Below are 18,369 nucleotides of genomic sequence, written 5' to 3'. Positions count from 1 at the left end.
AACTGGAATACTGTTAAACTCGGCGTTAAACCTTACTCAGTAACTATTATAGGTAAGATACGGTACGTATATTTACCAAACACATATTTTCATGTTCATCACGTCTGACTCTTATATACACTATCTAAGTTACTTTTTCCAACAATCACTTTTATGAACAGGTTAGCCATAATTAAATTGCGTTCTATTGATGACCCAAAGTGTTAGAAATCATCTAAAACCAATGTCAGCATTTCAGTATATTTCACATAACAGGGGTGGTAGTTGCATCAGCACTGGCCAACCTAGGTGTGCCCCTCTTCTTGTTAACAGTTGCATAAAGTTCAAAGAGAGGTCTGTTGGTTTTCTGTCCTTCTATCTGATTCGGGACACTTTCAGGCTTCCCCGTGTGACTGAATGACGCGGCACCGGGGCATGGTTTGAAATTGTCAACTGTTGAATATCCCACAGCAGCAGTTAGGGCAGGTAGGTCTCCTTGTCGGAGACTAGGTTCTGCATCACTTTCGACATCAACATAGAGTCCTGTGTCGAAAGGTTTAGCTGTGTCATCTCCCTGTTTGCCTTTGTCCGCAGCATGTCTGACAGGAACAGTTGAATATCCTGCAGCATCAGTTGGGAGAGTTAGGTCTCCTTGCATAACACTAAGTGCTGCTGCACTTTGGTCCTCAACTATTTCATAGTAGCCCGTGTCTAAAGGGTTAGCTGTGTCTTCTCTCTGTGGGCTAGTTTCTTCAGCTTGTCTGTAAGCGACAGTTAAATATCCTGCAGCGTCAAATGGGACAGGTAGGTCTCCCTGCATTACACTAAGTGCTGCTGCACTTTGGTCCTCAACTATTTCATAGTAGCCCGTGTCTAAAGGGTTAGCTGTGTCTTCTCTCTGTGGGCTAGTTTCTGCAGCTTGTCTGTAAGCGACAGTTAAATATCCTGCAGCATCAAATGGGACAGGTAGGTCTCCTTGCATTACACTAAGTGCTGCTGCACTTTGGTCCTCAACTATATCATAGTAGCCTGTGTCTAAAGGGTTAGCTGTGTCTTCTCTATGTGGGCTAGTTTCTGCTGCTTGTCTGTAAGCGACAGTTAAATATCCTGCAGCGTCAAGTGGGAGAGGTAGGTCTCCTTGCATTACACTAAGTGCTGCTGCACTTTGGTCCTCAACTATTTCATAGTAGCCCGTGTCTAAAGGGTTAGCTGTGTCTTCTCTCTGTGGGCTAGTTTCTGCAGCTTGTCTGTAAGCGACAGTTAAATATCCTGCAGCGTCAAGTGGGAGAGGTAGGTCTCCTTGCATTACACTAGGTACTGCAGCATTTTGATCCTCAACAGTTTTATAGTAGTCCGTGTCTAAAGATTTAGCTGTGTCATCTACCGGTTTGCCTTTGTCCGGAACACGTCTGTCAGCAACAAATGAATATCCCCCCGCGTCCATTAATGCAGGCAGGTCATCTTTCCTTGTTTTAGTGTCAAGGGCACTGGTGTCGCTAACGGCTGCATAGTTCCCTGTGTCTGCATACGCTTCTGTACAAGGTGGTGAAGTGTCCTTCTTGGATCCCGACCCCTGTGCACCAAGGTCCTCCACGCTGACGTACGTGTTATGAAGGGGTTCCTTAAACTCCATGTACGGCGGGTCGGGGCATTCCAACACTGGTGGTACCTTCTGCTGTATGGTCCTCCTTTTGAAGCAGACATAGGTGACGATGATGATGATGGTGATGACGACGGTGACAGCTACTCCAATGATGACCATGGCGTTTGGCGGCCCTGGTGTTATATTTTGGTCAGGTGTGCTTGACGGCGTCCCTGTAAATAAATGGTATATATACAACGTATGTCAATACCCATTAAGATGCAACTTGTCGCTGATGTATCAGTAGCCTTTTCTGTTGAGATGTGGTGCTCTGTGGACCCGATGAGCGCCATTACAATTGACTCTTTTAATGCAGGTATTCATAGATCATGCAATTGTGTTTCAGTTATTATCACAAATCTGCAAATGAACATGCTTCACTAAGACCTGCCATTGATCATACTTTCTTGCTGAAGAGAAGTCAATTTATTTACCATTGAATGTCATTGAATGAATAAAGAAATATAAATTTCGTTTATTATGTTAACTTTGAAGAAACAAGTGGTTCCTGGCATTTAATTTGGCTATCGTTTGCGTTACCCAAACTAACAATAACAGGTAACGTGCGTTGTCACATGTGCACCTCGGTATTCACGTTAATACTTACATAAAGGGAAACGCTTGGCATACTCCACAACCCAGATTTACACAGTGTGCACACGTAGTTTTAATTCATAAGTTTTTTCAAACATTAAAGTCACTGTACTTGAGACTGAACTCTTTCCATGCGTTGTTTATGTTGAGAAATATGCTTTAAACATATGAATACTAGTACTGCCTCTTTCCCCTTGTACTCACCGTTGGTTACATTACAAGGTTGAGTCGTGCTATGGCCACCGCAGGTGAAGACCAGTTCCGCCTCGAAGTTGGAGTTGGTCTTGTTGATTTTGATGTTAACTGTTTTATCTGTTATATCAGTGACTGTTTCACTGGGGTATTCATGATCAGTTCTTCCTGTGGATACGTTCAGCTGAACCAGCTCAGAACAGTAATACCCCTGGATGTGTACTGCCAGGGACAGCTCCTCGCCAACGTCGAGCGTCGTGATGTTTACATCGCTTGTTATGAAGCAGGTCGGGAGTTCTGAAACACAAAGTCGCATTACAGGTAGTCTTTACAAGTTAGATACGACATTCAGCCGAAAGGACTTCAACGTGAGATGTTTTCCTTTCATCATTGACAAGAATAGTTTCAATATATATATCATAAGCACAAACATATCAAGTACAATAAAATTCTCAGTATAAAGTATATATGACATCTTGTCAACTATGTCCCAACTTGATAGCACTCCTTCATTTATGGCATGACAATATGATGTTGAGGCAAGTTGGCAAATTCCTTTCCATGATCATAAGAAACCTTAAAGCTTGTCTATTGCACGGTTCCGACTATATCATAAGCTTGTGTATACGAAGCAGTATCACATAGCAAGGATGCCAGGTGTTCGCGAAAATGTAAGGGTGTCCTCCCCGGTAACACCCGTCACAAATACATACAAAGGCACGGCAATTGTTCTCCTGTACAAACACTGTGAAAAGAGGGAATCGCTTCAAACATATTGCTGGTTCCTGATACGTCAAACTTGTATATGTCACAATGGCTTGGAAAATATAACTGTTCTTTCTGTACTAGTTCACGTGTGTCTAAGTACAACCTAAATTGCTGTTGTTAACACTTATTATGTTGATAGCACAATGCAGATTCCCTTGCAATACGCCCATGTGAATAACATTCATTTTGCTATCTCAACATGTACCAGTAACATGTTACGGAATAGTGTCCGCCATTGTTGAACAGCCTACATCCACACTGAGTGATGGGAGTGATAGTTGCGAGTGTTGGCTTCACAATCATGTATCTTATCTTGGGGTACTTACTCACAACAGCAATGTTGCAGGATAGTTGAGACCAAGGTAGGATAGTACATGTCCACTGCCCAGCATGTGCTTGCTGTACTGCAGGTATGGTGAGGCTACTGTGTGTCTGGTTGATGGTAGATGCCATGTAGTTGCCCATTGTTGTACATGATGAGCTTGATACATTGCAGATGACGGCAACTTCACCTTGCGATGACACATAGCCATGTGAAGTTATATTACTCGGTGGGATGCACGTTAGATGAGCAGGAGAACCAAGATAACCGACATCCGGACAGATCAGTTCCGGCGAACCTTTTGGCGTAAATATGATCTTCATAAAGATGTGTAGGTTCATTATTAGTTGTACTAATTGTAATTATGTAACATAATAAATTAGAGTTCATTGATATACTGATAAGCTACGATGCCACTGGCCAGTTGATCTATGAATCAGTATATGATTTAATGTATGGATATAACACATACATAATACATGAGCTGAAACAGTACACAACAATGAGTATGGACATACCACCGAAATAACATACCGACAGATTCATGAATCATCATCAGAAGAAGTAGCGTCCATTCAGAAATTTGCCTGAGAGGTACCATCGTCTGTGGAAAACAAACAGAAACTGTATGAGATAGTTAAAGTGTCCCCTGTAAATATATAATTTCCATCCTTCTTAAGCACACGTGTATTGTGAAACGGGATAAATGTCTCCATACCAGTATACAAACCTCAACAGACAAACGATCTTTACCTGAAACTATTGACACCACTATCATAACAATGACAAATAAAACGTTTGCTGAATCACATTTCTTGGTTCGTTACCGTATATATTGTTTCGACTTGCTTCATTCAGGTTCTCCCACAACAGTAGTCTGAATCACCGAAAACAACTTAAATTATGCTCAATTCGGTCACTTAGAGTAATAGAGTCAAAACATAAAATGTCTTCAGAGGTTGATTGTTTTTTTTGTACGAAATATTCGGGAAAATCATGCAGCGTGAATAAGCTATTGCAAGTTAATGTCTGAAACACATTCATAAATGATTTAGCAATGTTTACTGGTGTTTAAACAGGTTTACATCATCCAATGCCTCAGTAGTGCTGTCAGTGAAAACCTATTGATGTCGGATGCAATTCCCAATTATACTTGTGCCACATGTCCCCGTGTTTATTTTCAGGTGAACAATTGACTTCCATTTCTTTGTGACGGGTGGAACCGTTGGGGCAGGATACGCTCACCGTTTTGTAAACACCTTGCATCGTAACTATTTGCTAGAGATGTATAGACACGTCAAGTACAATAAAAGAAATAAAACCCATTATATTTTGGAAATCGAAGAGATTGCATTTATTTATTGAAATGGTATTTTAGTAGTAAAGCACTGAATCACAACATGTATTCCGAAAACTGTTTGGAATGTTCATTTTAAAAAAGATAGCAGCATTGCATAAAAGCAATAAAACCCACTTTTACTTTCAAGAAATATCTAGTGAAACATTGTACGATGCCAAATATATACTGAAAGCATGTGTTTGTGAATCACTATCAAATAGTGTCGATGCTTGGGTTTCCTGAAAAGATGGATAGTGATAGACACATGCTCATAAAATAGTCAAAATAGTAAAATGGCTTAGAACTTTGCAATTGATGTTCACGACATTCACCCTACAAAATGACGAGAGAATAAATACAAGAATGATATTCTTAACATATTTAACAAGAGACGTTTTCAGTGTATTACCAGGAAACAAAATCATGTTAAAATTCACAAACTTACCCCATGTGTAAACTACAAATTGCATTAATTCAATGAGATGGTAATTTAGAGATATTCCATTGTGCGGCACCGAATCACTGTCAATTAGTGATAATACCACGTTTTCGCAGGAAGGTGGGCGAACTCAATAACTTGAGTTGCATTGAAAGGATGATACAACTAATGAACCATCACTCAAAACGTCCTTTCCCTGTGTGTGGTGGATCAGCTTTCACTTGGTCTATTGAGAAGGAGCGTAATTTGTGATCATTTTATGTCCTTGTTTCGAGGTCGAAACAAGGAAATAAAGACGATCTGGCCTTCATCTAGGGTAAGCTGTTATGATCACGTGGCCCTTAGTGTGTCTCTCATTCGTGACCGACTCGCGTTATTCCGGGACAAGCAAATAGCGACTCGTGAACCTCTCGTGGTCATTTTGCGACTGGGTAGAGCCGAAGCGCAAACGGGTATAGCTAAAAGAATTGTCAACTAATGATTCATGTATATTTCCCTTTATATCCAGATGCTATTGAAAACACATCGGGACGTACAGTATTCTACAGAATGATTGAACACATATAACCGTATCTTTGGTATATACTTTTAAAATGAAAAATTATTCTTGAGGGATTCTTTGACCGAAGTACTTGAAGTCATACGCGCAATCTGACTGATTTGTCGTATTTTCTAACATAACATTCTTCGATAGGGGACGAGTCTTGTTGCAGGTTACGGAAAGGGGGGGAGTGATAACGAATGGTGTGTCTCTATGAAGACGATGGCGCTCAACACATGTGCTGGACTTGTATCTTTACAACGTATCTATTCCTCACATAATAAAACCCATATGTTACAAACAAACACCAGTTGGTTATTGCCCGTATTGTTATGCCCAAATATGTTTGATGAAATTTGTTGTTTAAATGACTAACTTGTGAATATATAAACGTTGCGACATTATATTTTAACTCACTCACTCACTGCAACCGCCGATTATGTTTCTAGGTTTGTCAGCACCATACCCGTGAGTGAGTGAGTGAGTGAGTGAGTGAGTGAGTGAGTGAGTAACTGAGTGAGTGAGTGAGTGAGTGAGTGAGAAATCTGCGTGGGGGTAACGAGCGAGCGAGCGAGTGAGTGCTACGTCGAATTTAGGAGCATTTCTGCAATATCACGGCGGGGACACCAGATCTGGGCTTCACACATTGTACCCATGTGGTCAGTCGAACCCAGGCCTTTGGCGTGACGAGAAAACGATTTAAACCATCAGGTTACCCAACCGCCCCGTTTTTTATAATGCACAATACCAATGAAGTATATCTGACATATATTTGTTCCATTGTATACAACAAACCACACCTTTACCAACATGCCAGCATTATTACGACGGGGGAAACCAGAAGGGGTTTCACACACTTTACCCATGTGGTAGAACGAACACAGGCGTTCAACATGAAGAGCCAACCCATTTCCAACGAAGGCCCAGCCCCTGTACATTAAAATACCAACTAACTAACATTAAAGTTGGATTTCGCTTTGTTGTTTAGCTCTGCACTTATCAATATTTTCAAAAAGTTGAGTCAGGATCAGACAAACCAGTGACTGAGATGTTGAGGAACGCCCCACGACTTTGGGACATGATGGCACGTAATGAACCACGTCACCGAGCCTCATCACCCAACCCGCTATGTTGCCCCATCAGGCTTCGGTTGTTGGGAAACCAGGATTGGATGGCCATGCTGGAATATTATAGAGGGGCATCAGCAACTGTCAGCATTCCTCTCAAGGCCTTCGAAGAAACTGCAATGGGGGTTAAATTGCTCACGAATAGTTCTTTCTGTTTCCGTGGTTATAAAACGAGACCGCCATTGTGATTTACTGTACGTGGTTTGACCGGAAATGAGAGCGTCAATCCAAAAGACGTTAAAAGAGAGTACTTCGTGTTTCCCTATCCGGAGCTCGGCTTTACTGGTATAAAACAAGGACTGTTCAGTCAGTATATTGTGTTTGTAGGTGGCTGAGTGTGTGTGTGTGCGTGTGTGTTGGGGGGGGGGGGGGGGGGGGGGGGAGGGGAGTAGTCATGTTGGAGTCAGAGTTTCGCTGCTACAAAACTGGCATCAGTCCGGCCCAGTCCTTGTCCGTCACAATACGTATCCCCTTCTTTGTGTGTTGATACAAATGATTGCAGATCTACACACTATCAACTATCAATGTATCAAGTGCAACATGGATTTACATTTTGAACTTTTTTATTCAATACTATTTTTCGTCGCTACATGTGACGGAGTCACAATAGCTAAAACATTTACGTCTTCATTTCCTGATGGAAACTTTTGACACATCATAGTTTACCCAAAATCAATACTCTGAATATCGTCAGACCAGTGTCCTCTTAAAAACAAAAGAAACGACATATCCTTTCCATCTTCGCAAGAAATACATAGTCAAAACAGGGTCGGCTGTACGATTCTGACTATACCATGAAGCGTGTGTTCGCAAACAGTTCAGCGTATCCTTCCTATTCTGTGGTACCGAATTCAAAGGCAAGTCATTTGTACACCTGAAAAAAAACAATAAAACGGGGACGTGTGGTAGAAGTGAAAATAGGGAATTGTATCAAACATCTTTTTTTTGTAACTGATCCGTCAAGCAGCACCTTCAGCAATGTCATAGTACATCACACCGGTGGTTATGGTACTGAACACACAAGGGTAGGTGAACCCAAGTTAAGCGGATCCTTGCAATTCTAAAGGACACAACCCCGCAGCAGTGGGCCGCAAGTACGTCGCCACTCTATGAGGAAACAGCTTTTATCACCCAAATGACATTGGTATATCAAAAATGTGTATCGATTAAAAAAAGATTCATTTATTTATTCGGGAAGCAATTACATTAAATTGATTGTTTCTTTTCAGAATAACTGCTGATGAATAAACATCTCGAAAGTCTTGTTGAAATCGTGATGAAATATTCAAAGGAAGTGCGTGGGTCAGTGTGGGTTAGAGTCGATTTGAAACTGTTTCTTAGTTTATTAGTTATATACTGGCAAGTGAGCTCAATGTGTGAAGAAGGGGATACAGATACGAAATACTGACCCCTTCTGTGCAACGTGTGATGTCGGAATATATTGGCACGAACATATCCATAGGTTATAAAATTGTAGACCGCCTCCGTGGTCTAGTGGTAGAGCGTCCGTCCGAAGAACTGAAGGTCCGGGGTTCAATCCCCGGCCGCGTCATACCAAAAGAAGTTAAAAGATGGTACTTGTTGTTACCCTGTCTGGCGGTCGGCATTAAGGGGCTATACAAGGACTGGTCGGCTCGGAATTAATATACTGTGGCTGAGTGAGGTATTCATGTTAAACTGCAGCATGGTATCTCAGTGGGCTAGCATTGTAAATCGGAGGGGCGGTCGGGTAGCCCATTGGTTGAAGCGTTCGCTCGTCACGCCGGAGACCCAGGTTCGAATCCCGACATGGGTACAATGTGTGAACCCAATTTCTGGTGTTCCCCGCCGTGATAAAGTTCGACTATTGCTAAAAGAGGCCTAAAAATATACTCACTTACTATAAATCGGAATCAGTCCAGACTAGTACAAACAGCCACGCTGCCAAATAGTCATTCACTTGCAATTATATGCCTTGGAACACTTCCAATGCATGCGCCACGAGTTATTTCTCGCATCAGTGAGTGTGTCAATGTCAGATTCTTCAGTCACTAACTTTAAGACACGCAGTTCAAAACAGTAATATCAAATGACGTGGACAATTAGATAATCACCATCACATGGAGTATACGCATACATACAAAGACATGACAGCTCTGGTAGGCTATTCATGTACTAAGACACATTCTGAATCCACGAAACAAAAATAACCTTCAATGGTTCTGGAGATACTAAAATAATTTCATCTATGACCTTGAGTGACCTTTGTGTATATGATGTACTTCAGGTACAGTGAGGTCTGGATGAATGTGGATGTTTTACTGCAGGTACGGTGATACTGATGTGTGTCTCATTGGTAGTAGATGTTGTACTGCAGGTATGGTGAGGCTGCTGTGTATCTGGTTGATTGTGGATGTTGTACTGCAGGTACATGTACGGTAATACTGTTGTGGTGTTGTGTTGTGTCTCATTGGTGGTAGATGTACTGCAGGTATGGTGAGACTTCTGCCTGTTCGGTGGATGGCAAATGTTGTACTGCAGGTATGGTGAAACTGCTGTGTGTCTGGATGATGGCAAATGTTGTACTGCAGGTATGGTGAAACTGCTGTGTGTCTGGTGGATGGCAGGTGTTGTACTGCAGGTATGGTGAGGCTACTGTTTGTCTGGATGATGGTAGATGTTGTACTGCAGGTATGATGAAACTGTTGTGTGTCTTGTGGATGGCAGGTGTTGTACTGCAGGTATGGTGAGGCTACTGTGTGTCTGGATGATGGTAGATGTTGTACTGCAGGTATGGTGAGACTAATGTGTGTCTAGCTGATTACAGGTATTGTACCGCAGGTATGGTAAGACTGCTGTGTGTCAGGTGGATGGCATGTGTTGTACTGTAGATATGTTGAGACTGTTGTGTGTCCGGTGGATGACAGGTGTTGTTCTGCAGGTATGGTATGGATCCGGTGGTCAGGCTCGCTGACTTGCTTGATGCATGTCATCGTATCCCATGCATACTCGATTATGTGTGGATACTAATAATAATGATAATCAACATCATCATCATCATAATAATAATAATAATAATAATAATAATAATAATAATAATGACGGAAGTCTGTAAACAATCGACCCAGAACAAGGCAATTCAGTGATTGTCACCATCATCCTCGACCTTCGCAAAAGGGATAGGATGACATGCATCAGTCAAATCCATTATCCTGAACAAACCCATCCCGTTCGTCGACTCTGAATTCAAGCATGGGTATGTTGTTCCTTTTTTTCATTCATTAAATACTGAACAACTAAAGAAATATTGTATGCATAATTGTTTTTTAATCAACCATATCATGGCTGTTTTTTTTACTGGTTGATATGATATTAAAGTTCATGCTATTTTGTTTCATTTGAACATACATTTGAACTCCTTTGTCTCGAATTCGGGTATATCGAATGCCTGCTTGTGTCGAATTTTCCATTTGGTCACATCATTTACTTCATTTATAACTATTTTTATCCAGATGTGCGGAACTTGGTGTGTGTATTTCGCGGTTGTCTTGAACGCAATGTATAGCGCTAAAGATAAAATAGGTTAAGCTCTTCAAAGACAAGATGAAAAAAACTGCTCCCCACAAGTTACAATATGTGTCAAACATTAACACATGAAACTGATAAAAGCACGTTGGGGTACGTTGCTCTGTCATCTGGTGGCTGTTTCAGACGTTACAGAAACTCCACCACATGAGATGTCTTCTTTTAAAACTTTATACGAACTTATCATTCAAATAAATACCATTTTAATGTATACATATTCATTGCATGTGGTTTCACAAGTCGGTTATTTTCCTGTTTGAGCTCCGTGATATTGGGCTTACTCTGTTGGCTGGCATGAATACATAAATGTCCGTGATGTAACTGTTTTCCACGAGCGCTAAAAAGTGTGGGTTTCCTTAACAGGAAAATTGATAATGTCAACAAGTGACGCACATTGAGTGCTTTTACCAAAATTCCAGCGGGGAACACCAGAAATGGGCTTTACACATTGTACCCATGCAGGGAATCAAACCCGGGTCTTCGGCATGACGAGCGAAAGCTTTGACCACTTGGCCACCCCATGGCCCCAACACACTGCACAACGAGTAACTTTCTAAAAAAGATCTGCTTCATATATCACTTGAACCAGTATTTGGTCAAAATGACCATTCAAAAGTCACATACTTTCAGCATACCGAAAATGCATGTGTTAATAATATTTAGAAAGAAAATAAACGTGAAGGATAAGATTTAATATTTATGGAGATATTTATATGCAAATTATACATAAATGTGTTTGTTGTTAAATGCAGCACTCACAATATTCCATCTGTATGACGACAGCCTTTAAATACAGAGTCTGAATCAGATTGATATTTGTGAGCAATGATCCACATCGTTACAATGACAAGCAATAAATGAACGTTGCCTAGCCTGACCACTCAAGAAAGATAAAGGAAAATAAAATAATTACAGGGTATATACAGATGCTAGGAATATAGATCAACCGAAAACATCCCACTATGACAGGTGGGGCCACGGGTGGCCCAGCCGTCTAAGGCGCTTCTATGCGCTGTGTAAAATTGCGCACTTGGGCACTCCTGAGTTCGCTCCAATTTTGTTTCTAGGTTTGGCATCACCAAAAGTGGTAAAAGTTCCTACATCAATTCGGGCTTTCCTACCACATTAAGTCGACACGCCATGAAATAACTGGAATACTGTTAAACTCGGCGTTAAACCTTACTCAGTAACTATTATAGGTAAGATACGGTAAGTATATTTACATAACACATATTTTCATGTTCATCACGTCTGACTCTTATATACACTATCTAAGTTACTTTTTCCAACAATCACTTTTATGGACAGGTTAGCCATAATTAAATTGCGTTTTATTGATGACCAAAGTGTTAGAAATCATCTAAAACCAATGTCAGCATTTCAGTATATTTCACATAACAGGGGTGGTAGTTGCATCAGCACTGGCCAACCTAGGTGTGCCCCTCTTCTTGTTAACAGTTGCATAAAGTTCATAGAGAGGTCTGTTGGTTTTCTGTCCTTCTATCTGATTCGGGACATTTTCAGGCTTCCACGTGTGACTGAATGACGCGGCACCGGGGCATGGTTTGAAATTGTCAACTGTTGAATACCCCACAGCAGCAGTTAGGGCAGGTAGGTCTCCTTGTCGGAGACTAGGTTCTGCATCACTTTCGACATCAACATTTACATAGAGTCCTGTGTCTAAAGGTTTAGCTGTGTCATCTCCCTGTTTGCCTTTGTCCGCAGCATGTCTGACAGGAACAGTTGAATATCCTGCAGCATCAATTGGGAGAGTTAGGTCTCCTTGCATAACACTAAGTGCTGCTGCACTTTGGTCCTCAACTATTTCATAGTAGCCCGTGTCTAAAGGGTTAGCTGTGTCTTCTCTCTGTGGGCTAGTTTCTGCAGCTTGTCTGTAAGCGACAGTTAAATATCCTGCAGCATCAATTGGGAGAGGTAGGTCTCCTTTCATTACACTACGTGCTGCTGCACTTTGGTCCTCAACTATTTCATAGTAGCCCGTGTCTAAAGGGTTAGCTGTGTCTTCTCTCTGTGGGCTAGTTTCTGCAGCTTGTCTGTAAGCGACAGTTAAATATCCTGCAGCGTCAAGTGGGAGAGGTAGGTCTCCTTTAATTACATTAAGTGCTGCTGCACTTTGGTCCTTAACTATTTCATAGTAGCCCGTGTCTAAAGGGTTAGCTGTGTCTTCTCTCTGTGGGCTAGTTTCTGCAGCTTGTCTGTAAGCGACAGTTAAATATCCTGCAGCGTCAAATGGGACAGGTAGGTCTCCTTGCATTACACTACGTGCTGCTGCACTTTGGTCCTCAACTATTTCATAGTAGCCCGTGTCTAAAGGGTTAGCTGTGTCTTCTCTCTGTGGGCTAGTTTCTGCAGCTTGTCTGTAAGCGACAGTTAAATATCCTGCAGCGTCAAATGGGAGAGGTAGGTCTCCTTGCATTACACTAGGTGATGCTGCATTTTGATCCTCAACAGTTTTATAGTAGTCCGTGTCTAAAGATTTATCTGTGACATCTCCCTGTGTGCCTTTGTCCGTAACACGTCTGTCAGCAACAGTTGGATATCCCCCAGCGTCCATCAATACAGGCGGGTCATCTTTCCTTGTTTTAGTGTCTGGGACACTGGTGTCGCCAACGGCTGCATAGTTCACTGTGTCCGCAGGCGCTTCTGTACAAGGTGGTGAAGTGTCCTTCTTGGATCCTGACCCCTGTGCCCCGAGATCCTCCACGTTGTCGTACGTGTTATGAAGGGGTTCCCTAAACTGCATGTACGGCGGGTCGGGGCATTCCAACACTGGTGGCACCTTCTGCTGTATGGTCCTCCTTTTGAAGCAGACATAAGCGACGATGATGATGATGGTGACGGTGACGATGACGGTGACGGTGACTAAGACGGCGGGTTCATCTACTCCAATTATGTCGATGTCGTTTGGCGTCCCTGGTGTTATATTTTGGTCAGGTGTGCTTGACGACGTCCCTGTAAATAAATATTATATATACAACGTATGTCCATACCCATTAAGATGCAACTTCTCGCTGATGTATCAGTAGCCTTTTCTGTTGAAATGTGGTGTTCTGTGGACCCGATGAGCGCCATTACAATTGACTCTTTTAATGCAGGTATTCATAGATCATGCAATTGTGTTTCAGTTATTATCACAAATCTGCAAATGAACATGCTTCACAAAGACCTGCCATTGATCATACTTTCCTCCTGAAGGAGTTATGTTAACTATGAGGAAATAGGTATTTCCCTGACTTATGATTTGGTTCGCGTTTGTGTTACCAAAACTAACAACAACAGGCCACGTGCGTTGTGCCATGTGCACATCGGTATTCACGTTAATACTTACGAAAAGGGAAACGCTTGGCGTATTCCACAACCCAGATTTACACAGTGTGCACACATGGTTTTATTTCAATGTTTTTTCATACATTGAAGTCACTTTACTTGAAATCCAACATGCGTTGTTTATGTTGAGAAATATGATTTAAACATATGAATACTAGTACTGCCTCTTTCCCCTTGTACTCACCGTTGGTTACATTACAAGGTAGAGTCGAGCTATGGCCACCGCAGGTGAAGACCAGTTCCGCCTCGAAGTTGGAGTTGGTCTTGTTGATTTTGATGTTAACTGTTTTATCTGTTATATCAGTGACTGTTTCACTGAAGTATTCATGATCAGTTCTTCCCGTGGATACCTTCAGCTGAACCAGCTCAGAACAATAATACCCCTGGATGTGTACTGTCAAGGAGAGCTCCTCGCCAACGTCGAGCGTCGTAATGTTTACATCACTTGTTGTGAAGCAGGTCGGGAGTTCTAAAACACAAAGTCGCATTACAAATAGTCTCTACATGTTCGATACGACATTCAGCCGGAAGAACCTTCAACTTGAGATGTTTTCCTTTCCTCATTGACAAGAATAGTTTCAATATATATATATCATAAGCACAAAAATATCAAGTACAATGGGATTCTCAGTATAAAGTATATATGACATCTTGTCAACTATGTCCCCACTTGATAGTACTCCTTCATTTAGTGGCATGACAATATGATGTTGAGGCAAGTTGGTAAATCTCTTTCCATGATCATAAGAAACCTTAAATCTTGTCTATTGCACGGTTCCGACTATGTTCCGACTATGTCAAACAATAAGGATGCCAGGTGTTCGCAAAAATGTAAGTGTGCCCTCCCTGGTAACACCCGTCACAAATACATACAATGGCACGGCAATTGTTCTCCTGTACAAACACTGTGAAAACATGGAATCGCATCAAACATATTGTTGGTTACTGACACGTCTTGTAAATGTTACAATGGCTTGGAAAATATGACTGTTCTTTCTCTACTAGTTCACGTGTGTCTGAGTACAAAATAAACTGCTGTTGTTAACACTTACAATGTTCATAAAAAATTCCTTTGCAATACGCCCATGTGAATAAAATTCATTTTGCAATTTTTAACATGTACCAGCAACATGTTACGGGATAGTGTTCGCCATTGTTGAACAGCATACATCCACACTGAGTGATGGGATAGGGTCCATAGTTGCGAGTGTTGGCTTCACAATCATGTATATTATCTTGGGGTACTTACTCACAACAGTTAAGTTGCAGGATAGGGGAGACGAAGGTGGGATAGTACACGTCCACTGCCCAGCATGTGCTTGCTGTACTGCAGGTATGGTGAGGCTACTGTGTGTCTGGTTGATGGTAGACGCCATGTAGTTGCCCATTGTTGTACATGGTGAGCTAGATAAACTGCAAATAGCGGCAACTTCATCTTGCGATGTCACATAGCCATGGGGAGTTATATTACTTGATGAGATGCACATCAGATGAGCAGGAGAACCAAGATAACCGACATCCGGACAGATCAGTTCCGGCGAACCTTTTGGCGTAAATATGATCTTCATAAAGATGCGTATGTTCATTATTAGTTGTACTAATTGTAATTGTGTAACATAATAAATTAGAGTTCATTGATATACTGATAAGCTACGATGCCACTGGCCAGTTGATCTATGAATCAGTATATGATTTGGTGTATGGATATAACACAGATATCACATACTAGCTGAATCAGTACAATGTTATGAGTGTAGACATACCACCGAAATAACATACCGACAGATTCATGAATCATCAGAAGAAGAAGTAGCGTCCATTCAGAAATTTGCCTGAGAGGTACCATCGTCTGTGGAAAACAAACAGAAACTGTATGAGATAATTAAAGAGTCTCCTGTAAATATATAATTTCCATCCTTCTTAAGCACACGTGTATTGTGAAACGGGATATATGTCTCCATACCAGTGTGCAGTCTTCAACAAACAAACGATCTTTACCTGAAACTATTGGCACCACTATCATAACAATGACAAATGAAATGTTTGCTGAATCACATTTCTTGGTTCGTTACCATATATATGGTTCCGACTTGCTTCAGTTGAGTACAAGAGTAGTCTGTATCACCGAAAAAACTGAAATTATGTTTCATTCGGTCACTCAGTTAGGGTAATAGAGTCAAAACGTAAAATGTCTTCAGACGTTGATTGTTTTTATGTACGAAATATTCGAGAAAATCATGCAGCGTGAATGAGCTATTGCAAGTTAATGTCTGAAACACTTTCATAAATGATTTAGCAATGTTTACTGTTGTTTAAACAGGTTTAAACCATCCAATGCCTCAGTAGTGCTGTCAGTGAAAACTATTCATGTCAGATGCAATTGCCAATTATACTTGTGCCATATGTCCCCGTGGTTTTTTTCCCAGTGAACAATCGACTTCCATTTTTTTATGACGGGAGGAACCGTTGGGGCAGGACACGCTCACCGTTTTGCAAACACCTTGCATCGTAACTATTTGCAAGAGATTTATAGACAGGTGCCTATGATAGAGTCGGAATCGTACAACGGGCTTTGGACAGTTGTTTCTGTTGTTTATAGAAAAAATCAGTTACAATTGAAGTATCCTTTAAACTTCAATGATGAATAGAGAATAAACAAGGTGTGATTCTTAACGTATCTAAAAGTCTAGTGTGTTACTGTGAATCAAACAAATGCTAAACTCAAAGATTGAGACATGTGCCACAGGACACCTGTTTTAGGAAATCTAACCCAGGGCCTAAGAGATTGCATAAATTTACTGAAATCGTGTTTTAGTAGTAAAGCACTGAATAACATCTTATATTTCGAAAACTGTTTAGAATGATCATTAAAAAATAGCAGCATTGCATAAAAGCAGTAAAACCCATTATATTTTGGAAACCCAAGAGATTGCATTTATTTATTGAAATGGTATTTTAGTGGTAAAGCACTGAATCACATCATGTATTCTGAAAACTGTTTGGAATGTTCATTTAAAAAATAGCAGCAATGCATAAAAGCAGTAAAACCCATTAAATTTTGGAAACCCAAGAAATTGCATTTATTTATTGAAATGGTATTTTTATAGTAAAGCACTGAATCACATCATCTATTCCGAAAACTGTTTGGAATGTTCATTTAAAAAATAGCAGCATTGCATAAAAGCAATCAAACCCATTTTATTTTAGAAACCCAAGAGATTGCATTTATTTATTGAAACGGTATTTTTATAGTAAAGCATTGAATCACATCATGTATTCCGAAAACTGTTTGAAATGTTCATTTTAAAAAAAAATAGAAGCATTGTATAAAAGCAATAAAACCCACTTATACTTTTAAGAAATATCTAGTGAAACATTGTACGTTGCCAGATATATACTGAAAGCATGTGTTTGTGAATCACTATTAAATAGTGTCGATGCTTGGGTTTCCTGAAAAGATGAATAATGATAGTCACATGCTCATAAAATAGTCAAAATAGTAAAATGGCTTAGAACTTTGCAATTGATGTTCACGACATTCACCCTACAAGATGACGAGAGAATAAATACGAGAATGATATTCTTAACATATTTAACAAGAGACATTTTCAGTGTGTTACAAGGAAACAAAAACATGTTAAAATTCACAAACTTACCCCAGGGTGTAAACTACAAATTGCATTAATTCACTGAGATGGTAATTTAGAGATATTCCATTGTGCGGCACCGAATCACTGTCAATTAGTGATAATACCAGGTTTTCGCAAGAAGGTGAGCAAAGTCCATAACGTGAGTTGCATTGAAAGGATGATACAACTAATGAACCATTACTCACAATGTCCTTTCCCTGTGTGTGGTGGATCAGCTGTCACTTGGTCTATTGAGAAGGAGCGTAATTTATGATCATTATATGTCCTTGTTTCGAGGTCAAAACAAGGAAATAAAGAGAATCTGGGCTTCATCTAGGGTAAGCTGTTATGATCACGTTGCTCTCAGTGTGTCTCTCATTCGTGACCGACTCGTGTTATTCCGGGACAAGCGAATAGAGACTCGTGAACCTCCCGTGGCCATTTTGCGACTGGGTAGAGCCGCAGCACAAACGGGTATACGGAAAGTGGCGAGTGATGACGAATGGTGTGTCCCTATGAAGACGATGGCGCTCAACACATGTGCTGGACTTGTATCTTTACAACGTATCTATTCCTCACAAAATAAAACCCATATGTTACAAACAAACACCAGTTGGTTATTGCCCAAATTGCCCAACTATGTTTGACAAAATTTGTTGTTTAAATGACTAACTTGTGAATATATAAACGTTGCGACATTATGTTTTAACTCACTCACTCACTGCAACCGCCGAAAATGTTTCTAGGTTTGTCAGCACCATACCCGTGAGTGAGTGAGTCAGTCAGTCAGTCAGTGAGTGAGTGAGTGAGTGAGTGAGTGAGTGAGAAATCTGCGTGGGGGTACGTCGTGGAGTGCTACGTCGAATTTAGCAGCATTTCTGCAAT

The 18,369-nt window shown here is 40.8% G+C and overlaps 2 protein-coding genes across 2 annotated transcripts; both read right to left on the bottom strand.

Annotated features, from left to right (window-relative positions):
- Window positions 1-244: 244 nt before the first annotated feature.
- LOC139457861 (uncharacterized) lies at window positions 245-5,349 on the bottom strand. The gene is made up of 6 exons (XM_071239210.1): window positions 5,282-5,349; window positions 4,032-4,101; window positions 3,502-3,795; window positions 2,420-2,704; window positions 1,098-1,794; window positions 245-611 (listed from the first exon to the last, which is right to left on the bottom strand). Exons 2-6 carry the CDS (start codon window positions 4,096-4,098, stop codon window positions 245-247), a joined length of 1,710 nt encoding a protein of 569 aa, XP_071095311.1. The 5' UTR covers window positions 4,099-4,101; window positions 5,282-5,349.
- Window positions 5,350-11,897: 6,548 nt separating this feature from the next.
- On the bottom strand, window positions 11,898-15,701 carry LOC139457860 (uncharacterized). Its single transcript, XM_071239209.1, has 5 exons — window positions 15,635-15,701; window positions 15,105-15,398; window positions 14,040-14,324; window positions 13,004-13,480; window positions 11,898-12,517 (listed from the first exon to the last, which is right to left on the bottom strand). Exons 1-5 carry the CDS (start codon window positions 15,699-15,701, stop codon window positions 11,898-11,900), a joined length of 1,743 nt encoding a protein of 580 aa, XP_071095310.1.
- Window positions 15,702-18,369: the final 2,668 nt, after the last annotated feature.

This window comes from Haliotis cracherodii, unplaced genomic scaffold, assembly GCF_022045235.1.
Source record: "Haliotis cracherodii isolate W230 unplaced genomic scaffold, xgHalCrac1.p SCAF_12, whole genome shotgun sequence".
In the NCBI taxonomy this organism is placed as follows: Eukaryota; Metazoa; Mollusca; class Gastropoda; order Lepetellida; family Haliotidae; genus Haliotis; species Haliotis cracherodii.
The sequence above is the reverse complement of the archived record's forward strand: the minus strand, read 5'-3'. Positions and strand labels throughout refer to the sequence as shown.